The following is a 17,733-nucleotide window of genomic DNA, read 5'->3' as shown; positions in this document are numbered from 1 at the left end:
CTTAAACAGTCAAGGAAACTAAAATACTACCTCTCCAGGATACCACTGAATGCTTATACCATATACCCACATTCCTCATTTACAGAGTCTGCTAACCACACAATTTAAACTGCAAGCTTTTCTCTTTTCTCTTCTCTCAGTAGTTACTTTAAAAATGCATGCAAAACAGTTTGCCTTAGGGATAAGCTGCCCAATATTTTTTATAAAGCTTTTCTGTGATTGATGTAAATGCAAGTTTTGCCTTCATAAAAATTATGATCTCCTTCATTTTTAAACACAGTCCCATGAAATACTGTAAAAGGTTGTTAGCCTTTTAAAATATGTTCATGAGGATCCACTTCATACTTTGTGTAAGTAAGCAAGTAGATCTATTCTCTAGTTAGTCTTGGTTATTTTAGTCTATATAAATTATTATTTTTTATGAAATACCATTGACTTTGCTGAGGGTCCATATTCTATTGATTTCTGGAGAAGGGTTTGCCAAGCTGAAATGAAACGGAGGACCGTTGACTGGTTCATCGGGATCAACAGCAGAAATCTCAGTAGACCCCATCTTTGGTTTGCAAATTATTAGATCACTTTGAAGTATTTTTGGTGGATTATCATTTACATCTTCAATGTTAACGGCAAGTGTTCCAGTACATGATCTATCATCTAGAAAAAAAAAAGGTTCAGTGTACTTTTAAAATTATTTTATAGTTCAAGAAAAAAATCAGCCAGATTCTAAATATAGTATATAGTCATTTCAAAAATAAGTTCTGATTATTAGAGAACATGGTAAAGAATATCATAAATGGATAAACAAAATCTGTGGGTAATCCAACAGGATCACTGCTGCTGATAACAGATACCACTGCCAACAAACCTTTTACTGGAATTATTAAGTAATAACAATAAACGTCTGAATTTCTAACTCTTTTATCTCCTTGGGTTCCTTCTGATGCAGACGTTAAAGAGCAGTAAAGTGGTTACACACAGGTATTCTAACCCTGGTTATGTATTCAAACCGCCTAGGGAGATTTTTTTTAAATATATGGATGATGCCCAGGCTCCATTCCCAGAGAGTCTCAGTCACTTAGTCTACGGTAGTGTCTAGATATTGATATTTTGTAAAGCTCCCCAAATGATATTACTATAAAGCCAGGGTTGAGAAACTCTGGGTTATTTTAAGGAACAAAATTCAAGGGAAGGATAACATCTACACTAATAATCAGCTGCACTAGGTAAAGGGTCAATTTTTGACACAAAGATACCTTCCAGAAACCATTTCATCCAGTCCTAGACACAGCTCCTTAACCCCACGCAGTTTCACCTTGTGAGATGAGTAAGAGAAATGTAGAATCTTTAAAGTAATTTCAAAGAATTCCATATACTTACCCACTGCACAAGACTGTGAACAAGTGAGAAACACAGATTTAAGTGATTTTGAAGAAAAGAAAAAAGTATAAATTATCAATTAATCATGCTAATGGAAGTTAGCTCCTAAGCAATGTTAAGTGACCCTAGTCCCCTTTCTTCATCACCTGCATTGCATTTTATACTATCTACATTTGGTTTTAGAATAGTTATTTTGTCAGGTAATGGGTTGACTTGTATTTTCCTTGTCTTAATTTAAGAGGGGACAGAGGATGAACCCTTAAATTCTAATTCAGAGTGGGCCATTCATCAAAGAAGCTGGGCTTTGATTTATCCATTTAAAAAAAAAAAAAATAGGCATAGGTTAGAGAGTATCCAAGGACCCTGTTGGTTCTAATCTTCTATCCTTTCTTCTTTCAATATTAAAATGTGAATTTTGGAGGCACTTGAAATAAAAAATAAATATTAGATAATTCTTTAAAGTAAATGTTTGCCTCATTAAATCTAAAAGGTAAATAATGTAACCAACCTCATTATTCAAACAGAGTGAGGAATCCAAATACTGTTAATTTTAGACAAGAAAATATGAAATTCTGTAACTACACAAATCCACAATATTTAATAAATGTGAAAGTGGAGAGTCTTCAGAAATAAGAACAGTTTTATACCAAATAGAGTCAAGCATTTAAGAAGAAATGGAACTTATGATAAGTCACTCACACTCATAGATCCTTTTCAACTAAGAGACAAACAGGTAAAAAGAGCTTATAGTCTTTCTGCTTAAGTGATAGGCATTTTCTTGAAAAGATAGCACTATTTACTGAAAATGATTCTCGACTCAATCGTAAATTACTTAACCTCTCTAGTTCTCTCTTGCATTTTTCTTAAAATGAGAGCAATAGCTTGCAAGGTTATTATGAAATTCATTAGAGATACAATGTGTAAAGATAAGTAAAAACACAAGTATAGGATATTGTTATTGGTGAACAATTATATTTTACAAGACAAGGAATCAAAGTATGACTATTTATGCTCAGAAAAATAATTGTGTCACTAGTAGGGAAGGAATAATGTAGACTTTAAGGTTTATTACCAATAATTAAACCCTATCTAGATATTCCTAAGGAGTAAATATTCATTCTATTTTATCCTATAAGGCATTTCTTTTTAAAGAATTTAGCTGATTATATGCTAATGAGCATATAATTTCTTTATAAAATACCTGATTAAAATTTTTTTACCTTTGTCTATTGCCAGGACTGTAATATTGTATAAGTTGTTTTGAGGAGCTGCTGCCTCCCTGTCCAGGGTTTTGGAAGTCATGACTGATCCTGAATTTTCATCAATGGTGATCCACCCTTTAGGATCATGTAATTTTTTATACCTGATAATAACAGAGAAAAATCATCTTTAACATTAGAAAATGTATTAAAGCACCTAAGTGTCCAAATTATTATAAATACATTAATTTGTGCTTATAAATTTCTGTGTACCTTAAACCATTGCTACTTCCGGTTTCTGGGTCATAAGCTTTATAGCCATTGATCTTTGTCCCCACCGATGTGTTTTCTTTTATCTGAACACGTTGGACTGAAGGGATGCAATCAGGCCCTTCATCCTGATCCTTTACATAAACTGTAACCAAAGCTCTGCTCATGGTTATTAAACCAGTTGCAACATCTCTAGTAAATGGAGCTTCATTGCATACTCCAATTTCCAGGATCACTTGCTGGTTTTCTTCAAAATTCAGTGGCTTTAAAATAAAGTATATGTAGATCAGAATCAATGGAAAAATACATTTGATATTTCAAATACCAAGTGAACTTTTATCGACATGAACAATGCTACATAAATTCTATGTCCATATTTTGCCAATGCTGACTTTTATCCCTTGCTAAAATGAAAGGTGACTCTGTACTAAGCCTTTAGCAACAATGTCCAACAGATGGTGGTGGTTTTGTGGAGCTGTGGAGAAGAAATTCCTGGACTATTTTTATGATTCATCCTTATTAAGGTAAAATATCCTCTCCTGGAAATAATGCAGAACTTTGATCCATGCTCAACTACACAATTTTATGAAAATTAAATTTTTGACAATTTGTTAATTATACTTTAACATTATTGTTTCTCTCTTAGTCTATCCTATGAGTAAAGCCTCTGAAAAGGCAGTCATGCCAAAGCAACTGGGAAAGAGCAGCCTCTTCAATAAATGGTGTTTGGAGAACTGGATATCCATTTCCAAAAGAATGAAAGAGGATGCCTATCTCACACCTTATACAAAAATTAACTCAAAATGGGTCAAAGACCTAAACATTAGCACCAAGACCATAAAACTCTTAGACTAAAATGTAGGGCAATATCTTAAAGATCTTATGATAGGAGATGGTTTCTTAGACCTCACACCCAAGGCGCGAGCAACCAAAGAACAAATAGACACAGGGGATCTCCTCAAAATTAAACACTTTTGTACATCAAGGGCTTTGTCAGAAAAGTAAAAAGGCAACCTACACAATGGGAGATGATATTTGGACACCACATATCAGATAAACATTTAATATCCCAAATATATAAAGGCATCCTACAACTCAATAACAGAAAGACAAACAATCCAATTAAAAAATGGGCAAAAGTCATGGACAGACATTTTTCTGAGGAGGAAATACAAACGGCTATGAGTACAGTCTCATATCCAATTAAATTCTCCAACGAAAACACAGACAGCAAATCAAGCAATACCCATAAAACACCACTTTGCTTTGTACTCTAAGGTTGAAAAACTCTTCCTTTGATTCTTCCTGCTTACCAAAACAATTAGGCACTGTCCAAACAATGAACAAATTCAAAACTGAAGAGTAAACTTTTTGTTTTAAACCTTTCCTCACATTTAGTATTATCAGGCTGAGAAGCTCATATATGAGACCCATGAGAAGCAAAGAGAGTTTCTGAATTTTAGAATCCACAAAATGTATATGAATCTCTTTTTACTTTTTCAGGAATATCCAGAAACCAGAGTCAAGAGGGAAGTATTAATATTTATTTGATGTTGTTGAGCACTATCTCAAAACTTACATATTGGTGTGATCATGCAGACAGGATCTGATTGCAATGAGAAATGGATGGAAATTTAGGGAACAGCTGTTTCACTAAAGGAGGTGCAGTTATTTGGCCCAAAGCCACTTGCTAAAGCCAAACATTCTCTGCAATTTTCAGAAGTTTAAGCTGGATATTGCCTTAATGGTTTAAAACTCTGCAAATTAGAAACCTGGTGTATGAAATCCTGATGATTAATGAAAGAATGTGGACTCCTCCTACTTGAGGATACCTTTTTTTTCCTCAAATGAAAAAAAAATTGAAATGTTAATAACTCTCTGGAAAATGTATCACTGTGAAGATGGAACTGAAAATCTTCCATGTTGAAAATGACCAAGAACATCAATCATCAACCTCAATCAAGCCCACACACCCTACTGCTGCTACTGAAATGGAAAGGAAGCACTGAGTTTGAAGGACTACACAAGATTCAACTAAGGGCTATATCAGCTCATGCTCTATGGTTACCAAAAAGTTAACTATTACGGAAAAGTATAACACTAGTCCCAAGGATATGGTGTAAGTATTAAAAAATACAATAATTATATCCTATAGTTTATTTGCTTTCACTTTTATTATTGTATTTGAGTAAGCTGATAACCCTGGGAGGTAGAGACAATAAAGAGGCTAACCTTCCAAGATCATAAAACTACATAAAGCTATTAAATAGTATTTAAGGAACAAACACACAAGGGCATCCAGTGTTCTTTTTTACTTTAGTTGCTCCTTTTCACTTTAATTATTATTCTGGTTATTTTTGTGTGTGTGGTAATGAGGGAGTCGGGGATTGATTTTGGTAATGAATGTACAACTACGTAATGGTACTTTGAATAATAAAATGTATGATTTGTTTTATATGACTGCGTGGTATGTGAATATATCTCAATAAAATGAATAATAAAAAAAATAGTATTTAAGGGCATATGCTTGGAATCATAAATACTTGGTTTAAATCCTGACTCCACTAGCTGTGGGACTTAGAGTAAGTTTCTTAACCTCTCGGAGACTAAGTTTTCTCTGTACAATGGGGCTAAAGAGTCCCTACTTCACTGGGTTGTTGTAAGAAAGGCATTTAACATGGTAAAGAATAAGCACTTTACACTATAACATTCAGTGATCTCTCAAGCTGCCACATAGGCAAATGGAGGGAATCAGTGACTCATTTGTTAAGAGCCATTGTAAAAATTAGAGACACCAAATAACAAGACAATGTTTAGAAGTTTTGTTTAGCTAAGAGAAGTAATAATGAACAATTCTTGTTTTAACTTGTCTGTTACTTCATTACTATGATATAAAGGAGTCAATAAAGGGCACTCCTATCCTGAGTTTAATTCTAACTAACGAAAAAGAACCCAGAATTGGAAAGAGAAGCATGCCTTTAGAGAAAACAACACAACGTTGCCATTCTTTATTTAACCAATAACAAGAATGCTGGTCATCAACCAGCACATACTCTAGATGACAGAAAGATATATTTAAAATACCCTGATTGTACAGTGTGAGATTTTCAAGAGATGATGCCTCATTGAGGTTGAAAAGTACTTAAAGATATAAATGAACCACATACTCACAAATCTTTTCCAAGAAAAAGGACAAGGTACCTTTAAAGACCAGTGTGGATGCCACAGGTGCTCTCTAATGAATTCAAATTTTTAAAGGATTTGCATAAAATACAGAAAGGAAGCCCTAAGTCGGCCAAACTTAAGTTTTATTGTTCAAAATGTTAAAGAATATTATGAGAAACTCAAAGAAAAACAGAAGATAAGATTAGCAAAGGGGCTGACAATGACATAGGAAGGAGGTAAAAAATTTTTAAAAATAAACTCAGAAAAGCAAGAATTGAATTAATTATAGTTCCAATAAGAGAAGAGCACCTTGTGGGGCTGGAGTCATGGCTGTATCAAGCCAAGTCACCCAAGTGTGGAAGGAGGAGAATTAAGAGAACAGGACCCATGGATACCAAGCCGAAAGGAGAGGACTACAGAGGTTATGAGGAAGGAAGGGGCTCTATGTCAGGTTGATCAGGTTAACCTGGGTTTGAATTCTGGTTTTATCACCTACTAGCTGTATGACCTGGGGAAAGTCACTTCACTTCTCTTTGACTCAGTCTCTTCATCTGAAAATGGGAATAAGCATAGTAGCAACCATCTGGTTGTTAGGAAGGTTAAGTAAATCTTCTCATCCATTGTTTTTTATACTGTTTTAGATCATGGGAAAAGAAGGAAAATAAATTCTTTTATGTACCAAGCATAAAATTGATAGTAAAAGTTCAACAGAGATTGTACACAACCAACCTATTAACTTGACTGGTTGTTTCAACTGATTCTTTTGACAGTCTTTTTATCCAAGGTTGATTGTATAAAAAAATGAATATACAAAAATTATTGGCTTTCATGTATCCAAACAACAACCAGTTAGAAGATATAATGAAAGGCTTCATTTCAATAGTAAATAAAATAAAATGTCTATGAATAAACTTATTATGGAATATGTATTATATAAATGAAAAAACTTTAAAACACTTGAAAAAAAGAAACATGTTATAGTATTCAACAGAAAGACTTAATATAAGAAAAATTCTAATTCTCCCCAAATTTATCTACAAATTTCACATGATCAAAACAAAATCATGAAGAATACTTTTTAACTTAGAAGGCCATTTGAAGGTTCATATGGAAAAACAAACCAGCATGCTATCCATGGAAAAAAAATCCAAATTCATTATAGTACCAGGTAAGGCTTCAGGGTGGAACACTGCAAAGTCTAAAATATGTGTTGTACATTTTATATTCTTATAAGGCAGAAATAATGAAATAGTATGTATTTTCTCATTAATAAACTAAATCAATAGAGCAAAAGGGAATGTCAAGGATATACTCAAATACATAAATAAATACATAAATGATAAAAAGAATATCTCAAATCTGTAGGGGAAAATGTATTATTCAATGAATCGTTTTGGCACAGAGAGAAAAAATTAAATTGGCTTCATATTACACATTTTTCACTAGGATAAATTCCAAACAGATCAAAGGTTTAAATGCATAAATAAATAAGGAACCCATACAAACTAAACGAAATTCTGAGTGCATTCTTTTATAATATCAATCTCATTATAATGACACAAGCTCCACAACCATAAAAGAAACAATTCATATATTTTGCCCTTGACTAAGCAATCCACCTCCTGCTCCTCCCTCCAAATATAAAACCCAGAATGTCAACAAATACCACAAGCTGACTTCAAAAACAATAAAAACTCCCACAGACATATGAGAACAACAAAACACAGAAAACGGCTAAAGAATATGATCAGACAGCTAAATAAACAGCCTTAAAAATATAAAAATATGTTCAGTCTCTTCGTAAAAAGATAAATGCTCAATTATACTGAAATGTCTTTTTTTGCTGTTAGCTTCACAAATCAAATTTTGACATGTTGGCAAGAATTTGGAAAATAGACATGCACATGCATTTCTGATGAGAATGTAAACCTTTATGGAAGATAATTAGGCAATAAATCTAACACATTAAACAAAAAGCCACATCCTTGACTAGGCAATTCCACTTCTAAGAATTTATCCTACACTAAAATTGCACATTGTGAAATTTTATATATACGAAGTTATTCATTGTAACCTATTTTGAAATTAAAAAAAGATTAGAATTTATATTGCTAAGTTCTAAATTTCCACTTCTATGATCCTGGTTTAAAAATATTTTATAGCCATACCATGGATCTCATACAGCTGTAAAAATTAGCATATTACTTATGTACTAATATGTAATGACTTCAGAGGTTAAATTATTGAATGAAGAAAGACACAGAACAGGGAGTATATAGAATATTCATAATATGGCCTACATTTCCATAGATCAGAGACTGGTTAAAAAAGTATATGCTGTGCTCACACCTTGAAAAATACAGATGTAATATGTAATTATTTCAAAGTTATGTTAAGTGAAGAAAGGTGTATTTGTTTAAAAGTGAATTATGGAAAAAGACTACTTAAACATGTTTGTATATAAATGAAATACCTTTGAAATAATACACAAGAAACAGAAACATTTATTAATTCATGGTAGAACTGCTTGGCTGGTGTTCCAGGGTGAAAGGGAGAAGTTATAATATATACTTTCTGTCTCTTTTGAATTTTGAACTTTGTGAATGTTGCTTATTCAAAACTTAACTAAAAATAAATAATAAATTTGCCAATAAATTTCATAATATAGAGATAATCTTTGACATTTAAAACAATTCAATGAGACACATCAAGTTAAGCATTTGACACAATGGCTGACATTCAGTAACTAATAAATGTCAGCTATTACTGTTAATTTTGGTTTAATTTCAAGGTAGGAACAAAAGAATATAATTGGATTTCATAAGGGGACTGCAAATGGACTCAGTGATGTATGGAAGACAAAGCTGCTATGTGGGTTTGATGGGTTTGGTGTGAAATAATGGAAAAATCAATGGCTTTGGAGCTATTCACAACAGGTTTGTAGTCCAGGATGGATAATTACTGGATGTTTGACTTTGAGGAAGTTATTTACTTACATCAGTTTCAGTTACTTTTATTGTAAAATGGAGAAAATAATAATACCTTACTGTAAAGGGAATGAGACAATTTGATATCTTACATAAAAAGCCCAGTACCATTCCCTATGGCAAAATAAGGTGCTTGGTACATGGCAATTACATTCAATTTCTAAACACACTAAAAGTATGCCCAAGATGTAAGAAGTAGGGTGTAATGATTAATATAAGTGCAATTATCTTATGTTTAAAAATGATGGAAAAAAATATATACACATTTGGGGGGTTTCTATATTCTTTCCTACATGAAAGTAAATAAAGCGGAGGTGGAGCAGTAATGTAACACTAACTACTCCCCGTCTTGGGGAATCCTGGTATGATGCCAGATGCTGTTAACCACAGATCAAACAGATATTCATCAGTCACTTAGGAATGAGAAATATTCCAGGATATAGGCTACAACTTCCCAAGAAAAAATTTTTAATATCACTGTAATTAGTACTCCTTAGAATAAAGACATACTGATTGTATTTACATATACACAGTCTACCCCTTGTTTTAGAATCTATTCTTTTGAGAAAGTTTACTAGAGATAAATTTGTATTGGTTAAAAATAAGCAATAAAAATTTAATTCTTGATATTACTTAAATATTCTCTCCCTTAATAAGACAAAACCATTGAGATAAAATAATAATGATGATGAGGTTTCTCCAGGTGGGTCTTGAGTAAAGGCCTTCAATGGAAGAGAAAGGAGGAGTAGTCTTCTGACCACAGAGCAAGCAGAAAGCACCCTAAACGTCTGAGCTAGAATCTCTTGACTTGAGCTACTACGCTGGGCATGGTCTATCCATTCAAGACCCAAGCACTACTTTGACTTATTTCCAAAAAGAAGTCAAGGGGCAGGGAAAGGTGTCCAGGAGCAACCTTTTACAATACATCTGTTGCCAATCACATCCATTTTGAGAATTCCTGGGCTATGTACATATCCAGCCCCAGAAACTATAGTAGATGCATAGTGCCCTTTTCAAAAGAATTATACACCTCAGTCTCTCTGCCACCCAGACTTCAGCTGTAGCTGTGGATGGCTCCCATTTATATGGATGGATTCACATCTCAGGGGTTTCTCCAAAGCCAGGGAGTTTCATCAGCAGACAGAAGCATAGCCCAACCCAGAAGTGCAGGGTTGTTGAGATTCCCTGGGTGAAATGTTGGGATTCCCTGGGGGAAATGTTGGGATGGGATTTCATAGGCAAATACCCCAGGTACCTATCTTTGAAAGATAAATCTGAGGTAGGTTCTACACAGTGCCTTGCATGATTGAACAGCATCAGTGACCAGCTCAATAATGCAGACTTTACTGGCTTTCCATTCTTGAATGTCTCACTCTCTTCTCAGAGGGCTTCCTGACAGCCACTTCTCAAATAGCCATATACATTGAAATCCTTGTTTGGGACTCTGTTTTCTGAAGGAATCCAAATGAAAACTGGATTGATTTGGACCAAGAAGAGGGGAAAACAATTGACACCATTTCTTTGTTTCCTTTACTATTACTCTCAATTACAATGCTTTAGTTTTTTAAAGTATCTAGTATTTGGAAAACCATATTATTTAATTTGAGCAAATCATATTATAGAAAACTGAAATGTGGAGAGTTTTGATGTTAAGAGTCATACAGAGCAAATATATTTGACAATTCGTGTCTGGACAGAACTTGCCAAGCCTTAATATGTAATTTCTGGAAACTTTTACAGAGTGAATAACTACTAAATAGATAAGTTTATGTACCAAAGATGCACCAAATTATTATTGACAGATAAACCTCCTTTATTCAATGAGTGACCTCTACACCTGTCCACAGGACAAGCCTCTTCCTTGTTCTGAGCTAGGAATATAAAACCAAGGGTCCTTTCCAAATAGGCATCTTCCTGCCCTCATAACCTGGGCATAGACTGTGCAACAAAACAAACAATATATGGAACAAAGAACATGTTTTTTTCACTGCTTTCTGCTGTAATACTGTATTTCATCCTCAATATCCCCTTAAAAGGGATCAGAGACAAGCAGTATATGTTCAAGAGAAGAAGTGAGAGGTGTATGGGGTTCTAAACTGTATCACACAAGGAACAATTAGAGGAATTGAGAGTATTTATCCCAGAAAATGTAAGTCTCAAATGGACATAGCAAGCTTTCCAAAAGAATTATACCAGTTCTGTATAACATTAAAAATAGAACCAGGACCAATGGCACAAGTTATAAGGCGAAAAACACTGGACACAGTAGAAGTAAAAAGATCTGAGAATCAGAGCTCTCCAGATATAGGAGAAGCTTCCAATGGAAATACAGAGATCCTGATAATTGAAAATTTTCAAGTATAAGCAAGGTGACTAGTAATCAGCAATAAAATTATAGAGGAACGGCAGGCACTAGATGGGAGCAACTGGACTAAATTAGATTTTAAGTTCTCTTCCAACTTGTAGAGTCTCTGATCTGAAATTATTTAGTTGATTAAAATATTAGTTGACTAAAATGAGTTTGCCTACAAAATTTTCAATTATTTATTGTTACCGTACCTTTACAACACAGAGAACTCCTTCATTAGTTTCTTTGTCTGTGCTGATTTTGAAATGTCCATTTTCATTGCCCTTTAAAATGGTATAATTGGCTCTCCAATTAGCAGTGTTAATTAAATCCTTATCTTCTACAGATAATCGTAAGATTTCCACATTGTATGTGTTTTCCTCTACTGTCGTTTTATACTGAAAGAGAAAGACTTCATTACAATCTTTATAAAGAGAAATTTTTCAAGGGAAGTAAAATCTTTCTTCTACTCCAAAAGTACTTGTTCTTATAGCTTTTACATAGATATTTTAAAATCATGTACTACAAGTAGTATTGTTTCATTATGGGTTATTTTTTAAATGAAAAAAAAAACTTTACAACAAATGAAAACTCTAATGTTACTGGTTCTTGATGAGAGGGAGATAGTGTAAATAAATGCATAACTAAAAGAGATTTATGTCAGTTATTTAAACTTTAATACTATTCATATAGTTTAAAGTGTGATATTTTTATTAAGTCAGATTAAATAACAAAGTAGAGGCAGAAGTGGATATTCTATACTTACAGCACTTTGTCTGAAAGTGGGTGCATTGTCGTTAGAATCTTTTACTGTTATTTCACAAATTGATGTAGTCATCAATCCAAAAAACTGACCATCCATGTCTTGTACTTTCATTGTCAGTATATACTTGTCTACAACCTGAAAACAAAGCAAATATTTAATTAGTCTTGAAATCTTTTGTTTAGATATATAAATGAAACCCCAATTGTACACTCTACTATTTTGCATATCCATGCTTTTATTCAATTTCCATATTGTATATACTCTAAGAAATTGCCAGGCAGGGATGAAGCCAACAAGGTAGGCAGAGGTTAAATTATAAAGAGCCAAATAAAAAATTTATATTTATGCTTTTACATAAATGAAGGAAAATTTTCATGAGAGAAGCTATAACTTCATTTTGGAAATGTTTTCTCACTATACTAAGCACTTTTTTCCCATCACTTAAGGAGCCAGATGATGTGGAAGATGTGAAAAGAGGTGCCTGCAGAATCTGATCTTCCAAGAACTCAACATAATTACTGAGTTTAATTAAATTATTGTTAAACTTCCACAATCTCACTAAAGGATTTCTATTTCCTGTCAATTAAAAATACAAAACCATACATTTTATTCCTTCTCCTGGGTGTCTGTTTTCCTTGTAAATGCAGTACAAGAAACAAATTACTTAATAACCTAAAGAAAACAGGTTATAGTTAATGTTTTAACGGGGGTCATGGTGGAGCACAAAATAAGAACATTTGAATTTTAGAAACATGATTCTTAAAGAAAGGTTGAACAAAATTGGAGTGAACTGAGCAACCAGTTAAGGTGTCCTGTAACAGTCCAAGTCTAAGACAGTAGGAATGCCAACAGGAGAAAAGGATAATAGGAAAGTTACATGAAAGTAGAATAGAGTAGGACTTGATAACAGATTATATACACTAGTTAAAAGAGGATGTGAGAATTTTAGTCAGGTGTCCTACTTGGATAAGGTAGACAGACAGATACAGGAAATGCAGAGGGACAGACAGATTCTCTGAGAAAGCGACCCCTAGAAAGGTTGGCAAGAAGGGGTGAAAACAATTTTTGTTTTGCATATGTTGAATTTTATATGTCTATGGGAAATCAAGGAGAGAGGTCTAGAAGTCATCTGCACATAAGGTCCCATACTAAAGGGAAAATCATGCTGGATCTGGGCATTATCAGTATATAGATGGTGGCTGAAATTATGAATCAGATTATCCAGGAAAGATTACAGAATGAAAAGAGCTCAGAATATAATTCCAAGGAGCAACAGCATTTCAGGACTGGGGAAATGAGAAGATTGAGCAAAGGACACTAAAAAGGAAAACTCAGAGAAGCAGGAGAACCAGAAATCCAAGGGAAGAAAGAGTTTGGATTAGTTCCAGCAACAGACAGGAATTTAAAGATAGCTACATGGTTTGGCAAACAGGTCTCTCATGACTTTTGCAGGTGGAGTTCTGATGGTGTGGTGAACATGAAATGAAGTCATTAGATTTGTGCCTTTCTCTTTTATCTTCTTATTCTTTAGCTGCTTCTTTCATTCTTTCATTCTTCTTCATTTTCTGCTTCCCTATTACCTCATCCCTCAGTCATCCTTTTCTTTGACCTGCCTTCCACACAGGAAAACAGCATTCTCACCCTGAAATTCTCCTCCTATAGCCACCCAGACTGTCTGCTCCACTGTCTTTTCTTCTCCTTAATTCATTGTTTATCTCCCTTGTCATTCTTCACTTCCTGTGGTGTTCCCCCAAACAACCCCCGTAGTTGTTTCCCACAAAATCCCACTAGGTTTTTTTTTCACCAGGCAAAAGGACCTGCAGACTACAGTAAATTGGTGGAGTTTTTTTGACCCCCAGTAAAATAATATTCTGTAGAATGTGAAAACTACCTCTCTGTTCAGAGAATGAGCAGCTGTGGTGATAACCCCTGTGCTAGGATGCACAGAAAAGAACCCAGGTGATCTTGGTTTCTGCTCCAAAATGCTGTACTTCAGGCGTGTATGCATTGTATCAGGTTCATCTAAGTCCGTGGCACAAACCACCCCCACTGTAGTACCTACATATTAAAAATATATAATATTTAATTTCCAGAATTGCAAAATATGTTTAGAAATTTTCACTGTATCTATGCTTTACAATTTAAAGGACGATGCTGGAGATCTAATTTAAAATGTATTTACTACTATAAGAATTACATGTTTAGATAGTACTGATAAACATGACTTCAAATATATAATGGAAAATGCTTTGATGCTTAGAATTAAATTATACCTTATTTTGCTCACAGTTTAAAACTATTTGATAGCAAACTACTATAAAATTATTTAAATGGCAATCAAGCATATTTCCAATGCATTTTCCAAGATTTTGCAATAATAAACTTACCTGGAAGAATAAACCATGTCTCGTTCTACATAATTCAGATTTTTAAAACTGGGTTTTTGATTAATAGCTAAATAGAGGTTGGTTTCAGGTACAATTTTATAGATAGTCAAGTGACCTGTAGTAGCCCCAGACTATCTTTTCCATGATCTTTTTTGCTAGCCCCTAATTTGCTTCATTCCGTTTCATCAGCATAGTATCCACACCCCAATGGCCCCATATCCACTGAATTCTCAGGAAAGGATTTCATACTATTTACCACTCAGGGTGAACTTAAGTCAACTCTTTTATCAATTAGAGCTATTAATATTTGGCATCTGTGTGGAATGTAGGAATAATTCCCTGGTAAAGGATTTCAGGTATCAAAGAGTATAAAAGGTGGCATTCTTATAATCTAAGGAAAGTGTTCCAATCCCATGAAAATATAGTGCATAGATCCACAGTGCCTGTACCCTGTACTAAGGATGGCCCAAGGGATAATATATACACACCTATATTCACATGCTAACATGTACATATTCATTGAAATAAAAGAAGAGTAAAACACTTAAGGCAAGGAAATACTAGTTTCAAATGTTTTTGTCATTAAAATGTATCCTTAGAGTTAAAAAACAATCACTGCAGAGAAGGTTCAATTGCATATTTATAACTAATGACAAGGTTTCATCAGCAGATCAGTATGAAGTAATGTTATTACTGTAAAAAAAAAATAAACGATATTCATTTCTCTCTTCATAGGAAACAAGTTTATAACCTTTGTAAGACATAACAGTTTCCTTCCACAATTTCACTGACCAAGAAGTTGTAAGCACTATTTTAATCCTCTGGATTTAGAACTGCTTTACTTATCACAGAATACAATCTTCCTGAAATCTTGACTTGAAAATTCCTTCCCATGAGTGCTCTACTTCGGTGTTAATTGAGCACTCTTGCATGTGAGTTAAGGCAAACCCAAGGAACACCTCTTAGTTCAGAGCATCACAGCCTTAACTGGCCCGACAGGCATCCAAGTGTTTGCCCATGATTCTTCCCTCAACAAAGAGTCTGAAACTAATCATCCCTTTCTGTAAAGAGAAAATACAATCATAAAATTGTAAGTCTGAAAATATCATAGCTCATCTAATGTCATTAACTCATTTTACATGTAAGGGAACTCAAAGAGACTTGCACAAGTTCCCACAGTGGATTAATAATAGATCTTAAGTCAAAACTAGTTTTCCTAAACCCCAAACCAATGATTTTTTTATTGTTTTTAATTGTACATTTAATAAAGAAGTTAACATCCATCAAATCAAATTTTCAAAGTTAAATATAAAAGGGAGTAGCAGAAATAATAATACAGGGAAGATCTAAGTAACTATTAGAAACTTTAATACACAAGTTAGCAACACAGTTCTTTATACTTTGGTAGGTTTCATATTGCCAATCTCAGAAGCCATCATGAATGCCATATTTAAGGGCCAATTAAACTAAAACAATTTGGCTTCCCTGTGTGAGAGCAAGGGTTTGAGATGAAAATCACCCAAATAAAGTTTCTCTAAAGTTATTTCCAGCATTTACTGTTAATTGGAAGGGGTAGTGAGGAAGTAGTTTTAAGAGAAGACAGTATAAATAAGACCTAAAAAAAAAAAAAAAAAAACTACACTCTGAGTGTTCTTCATATAAATCAATGAAATCTAATAAAAATATCCATACTGATTTAGATTTGTCGTTCAGTCTACACTGCATGTCCTCTCTTGAAGATGAGAATGACAAACTGCAGACTAAGAAAACAAAATAAAATATATAAAGTAAATATGGCACAAAGCTTGAATAATTGTTAGCTACTTTTATATTTAATTGATATCATATTGACAATACCAAAATCTCCTCTAACAACTGGTAAATTACACATTGAATGGACTTGATAGAATTAAATATATTTTGATGAACAGATACTTAATCCAGTGTTATCTTAGAAGGATATCACCACGAGAACAAAAGACTCAGTGTCTCAAAAAATGTACACAAACATATATAATGTAATACATTTTATTCTTAAAAGTAGCCTTACCTATTTTACTACTTTCTGAAACTTCAAAATTATATTTTTTTTCTGTGAAAATAGGGTAGTTGTCATTTTCATCTTCAACTCTGATGGGCAGTGGTAGAGGTAGATCTGCTGAATACCCATCTGCAGTTGATGCATAGGCAATCAACTATAAAAACAGGAAAAAGCAAGTGAAATACACCATTAACGTAAGATTCCAGCAAGAGAAATTAAGATGCTTTATTTACTACCTACATCAAAAATCTTTTCAGTAATGAGCCACTTCAAAGATTTTTCCTTAGTGCTTTTTCAAATTATCACAGCAACAAATGGAGAAACACTTTAGCGTAACTACAGCAGAGGAGCATGCAGTATTTTGGAGAGATCGCTACACTTCAAACAAAACTTAGGTAGGTGTCCTGCAAAGTCAGGGGTTACTCAGTCCACTAGACTGAGGATTCAAATGTGAATATAGAGACTCAGATTATAGTTATTATTCCAATATTCAGAAAATTATATTGGGGAACAATTAAACTCACTGCAATGAGAAAAGTCCCATTAAATCACCTAAATAAAGCAATGATTCCCAATCTTGTCCCTACAAACCCCTTTTATTGCTTTACCTCATAGATCACGTTTTTGTAAAAGTTTTTCTAACAATATACATTTAACAACTTCCCTGTTGTTACTTAACCAAAGGCAAAGTAATGTCAAATAAAATGTATTTTATTGACATTGAGTTGAAATTTTTCTAACCAAAAGCAAAGAAACGTCATATTGTGGATATCTGTCAAGGTTTACTTAGCTAGTAGCTCTTCCCTATTCTTCGAGCAACCGAATTCCTCTTTCCTATGGGGAATCATTCCCCCTCCATGACTGGATGGACACATGACTCCATAGCATTTACCATATGATATTGAAAATTATCTGAGCTATTCCCCACTGAGCTTATCCATATCTCGGATGCTGCATATTACTCCTTGTTTGGGTCTGGTCTCCCACATTTGCTTCCCTATCTAGTTCTCAAACATGGTCAGAGAATCACGAATGTGAAGGAAGAAGAAAAAAGCAGTTAGAGCAGAAGAGGAAAGAGGACCCTTGCAATCACCTGCAGACATAGCTTGAAGAAAGGAAAAGTACCAGTTATCAGAGAGATTATCTCATTAGCAAAGCCATCTTCCTCGAATTTACATACAAATATAATTAAAC

At 33.7% G+C, this 17,733-nt stretch overlaps 1 protein-coding gene across 1 annotated transcript in view; it reads right to left on the bottom strand.

Annotated features, from left to right (window-relative positions):
* DSC3 (desmocollin 3) overlaps positions 1 to 17,733 on the bottom strand; it is a 43,200-nt gene that overhangs the window by 11,014 nt on the left and 14,453 nt on the right. Inside the window, exons 6-12 of the mRNA XM_037806030.1 lie at positions 16,549 to 16,693; positions 14,003 to 14,169; positions 12,112 to 12,246; positions 11,558 to 11,743; positions 2,850 to 3,109; positions 2,598 to 2,740; positions 430 to 654 (exon numbers count right to left, since the gene is read on the bottom strand). Coding sequence (XP_037661958.1) covers positions 430 to 654; positions 2,598 to 2,740; positions 2,850 to 3,109; positions 11,558 to 11,743; positions 12,112 to 12,246; positions 14,003 to 14,169; positions 16,549 to 16,693 — 1,261 coding nt within the window. The remainder of the gene's footprint in view (positions 1 to 429; positions 655 to 2,597; positions 2,741 to 2,849; positions 3,110 to 11,557; positions 11,744 to 12,111; positions 12,247 to 14,002; positions 14,170 to 16,548; positions 16,694 to 17,733) is intronic.

Source organism: Choloepus didactylus, chromosome 16 (genome assembly GCF_015220235.1).
Source record: "Choloepus didactylus isolate mChoDid1 chromosome 16, mChoDid1.pri, whole genome shotgun sequence".
NCBI lineage: Eukaryota > Metazoa > Chordata > Mammalia > Pilosa > Megalonychidae > Choloepus > Choloepus didactylus.
Note: the sequence above shows the minus strand (reverse complement) of the source record. Positions and strands in the feature narration are given on the sequence as shown.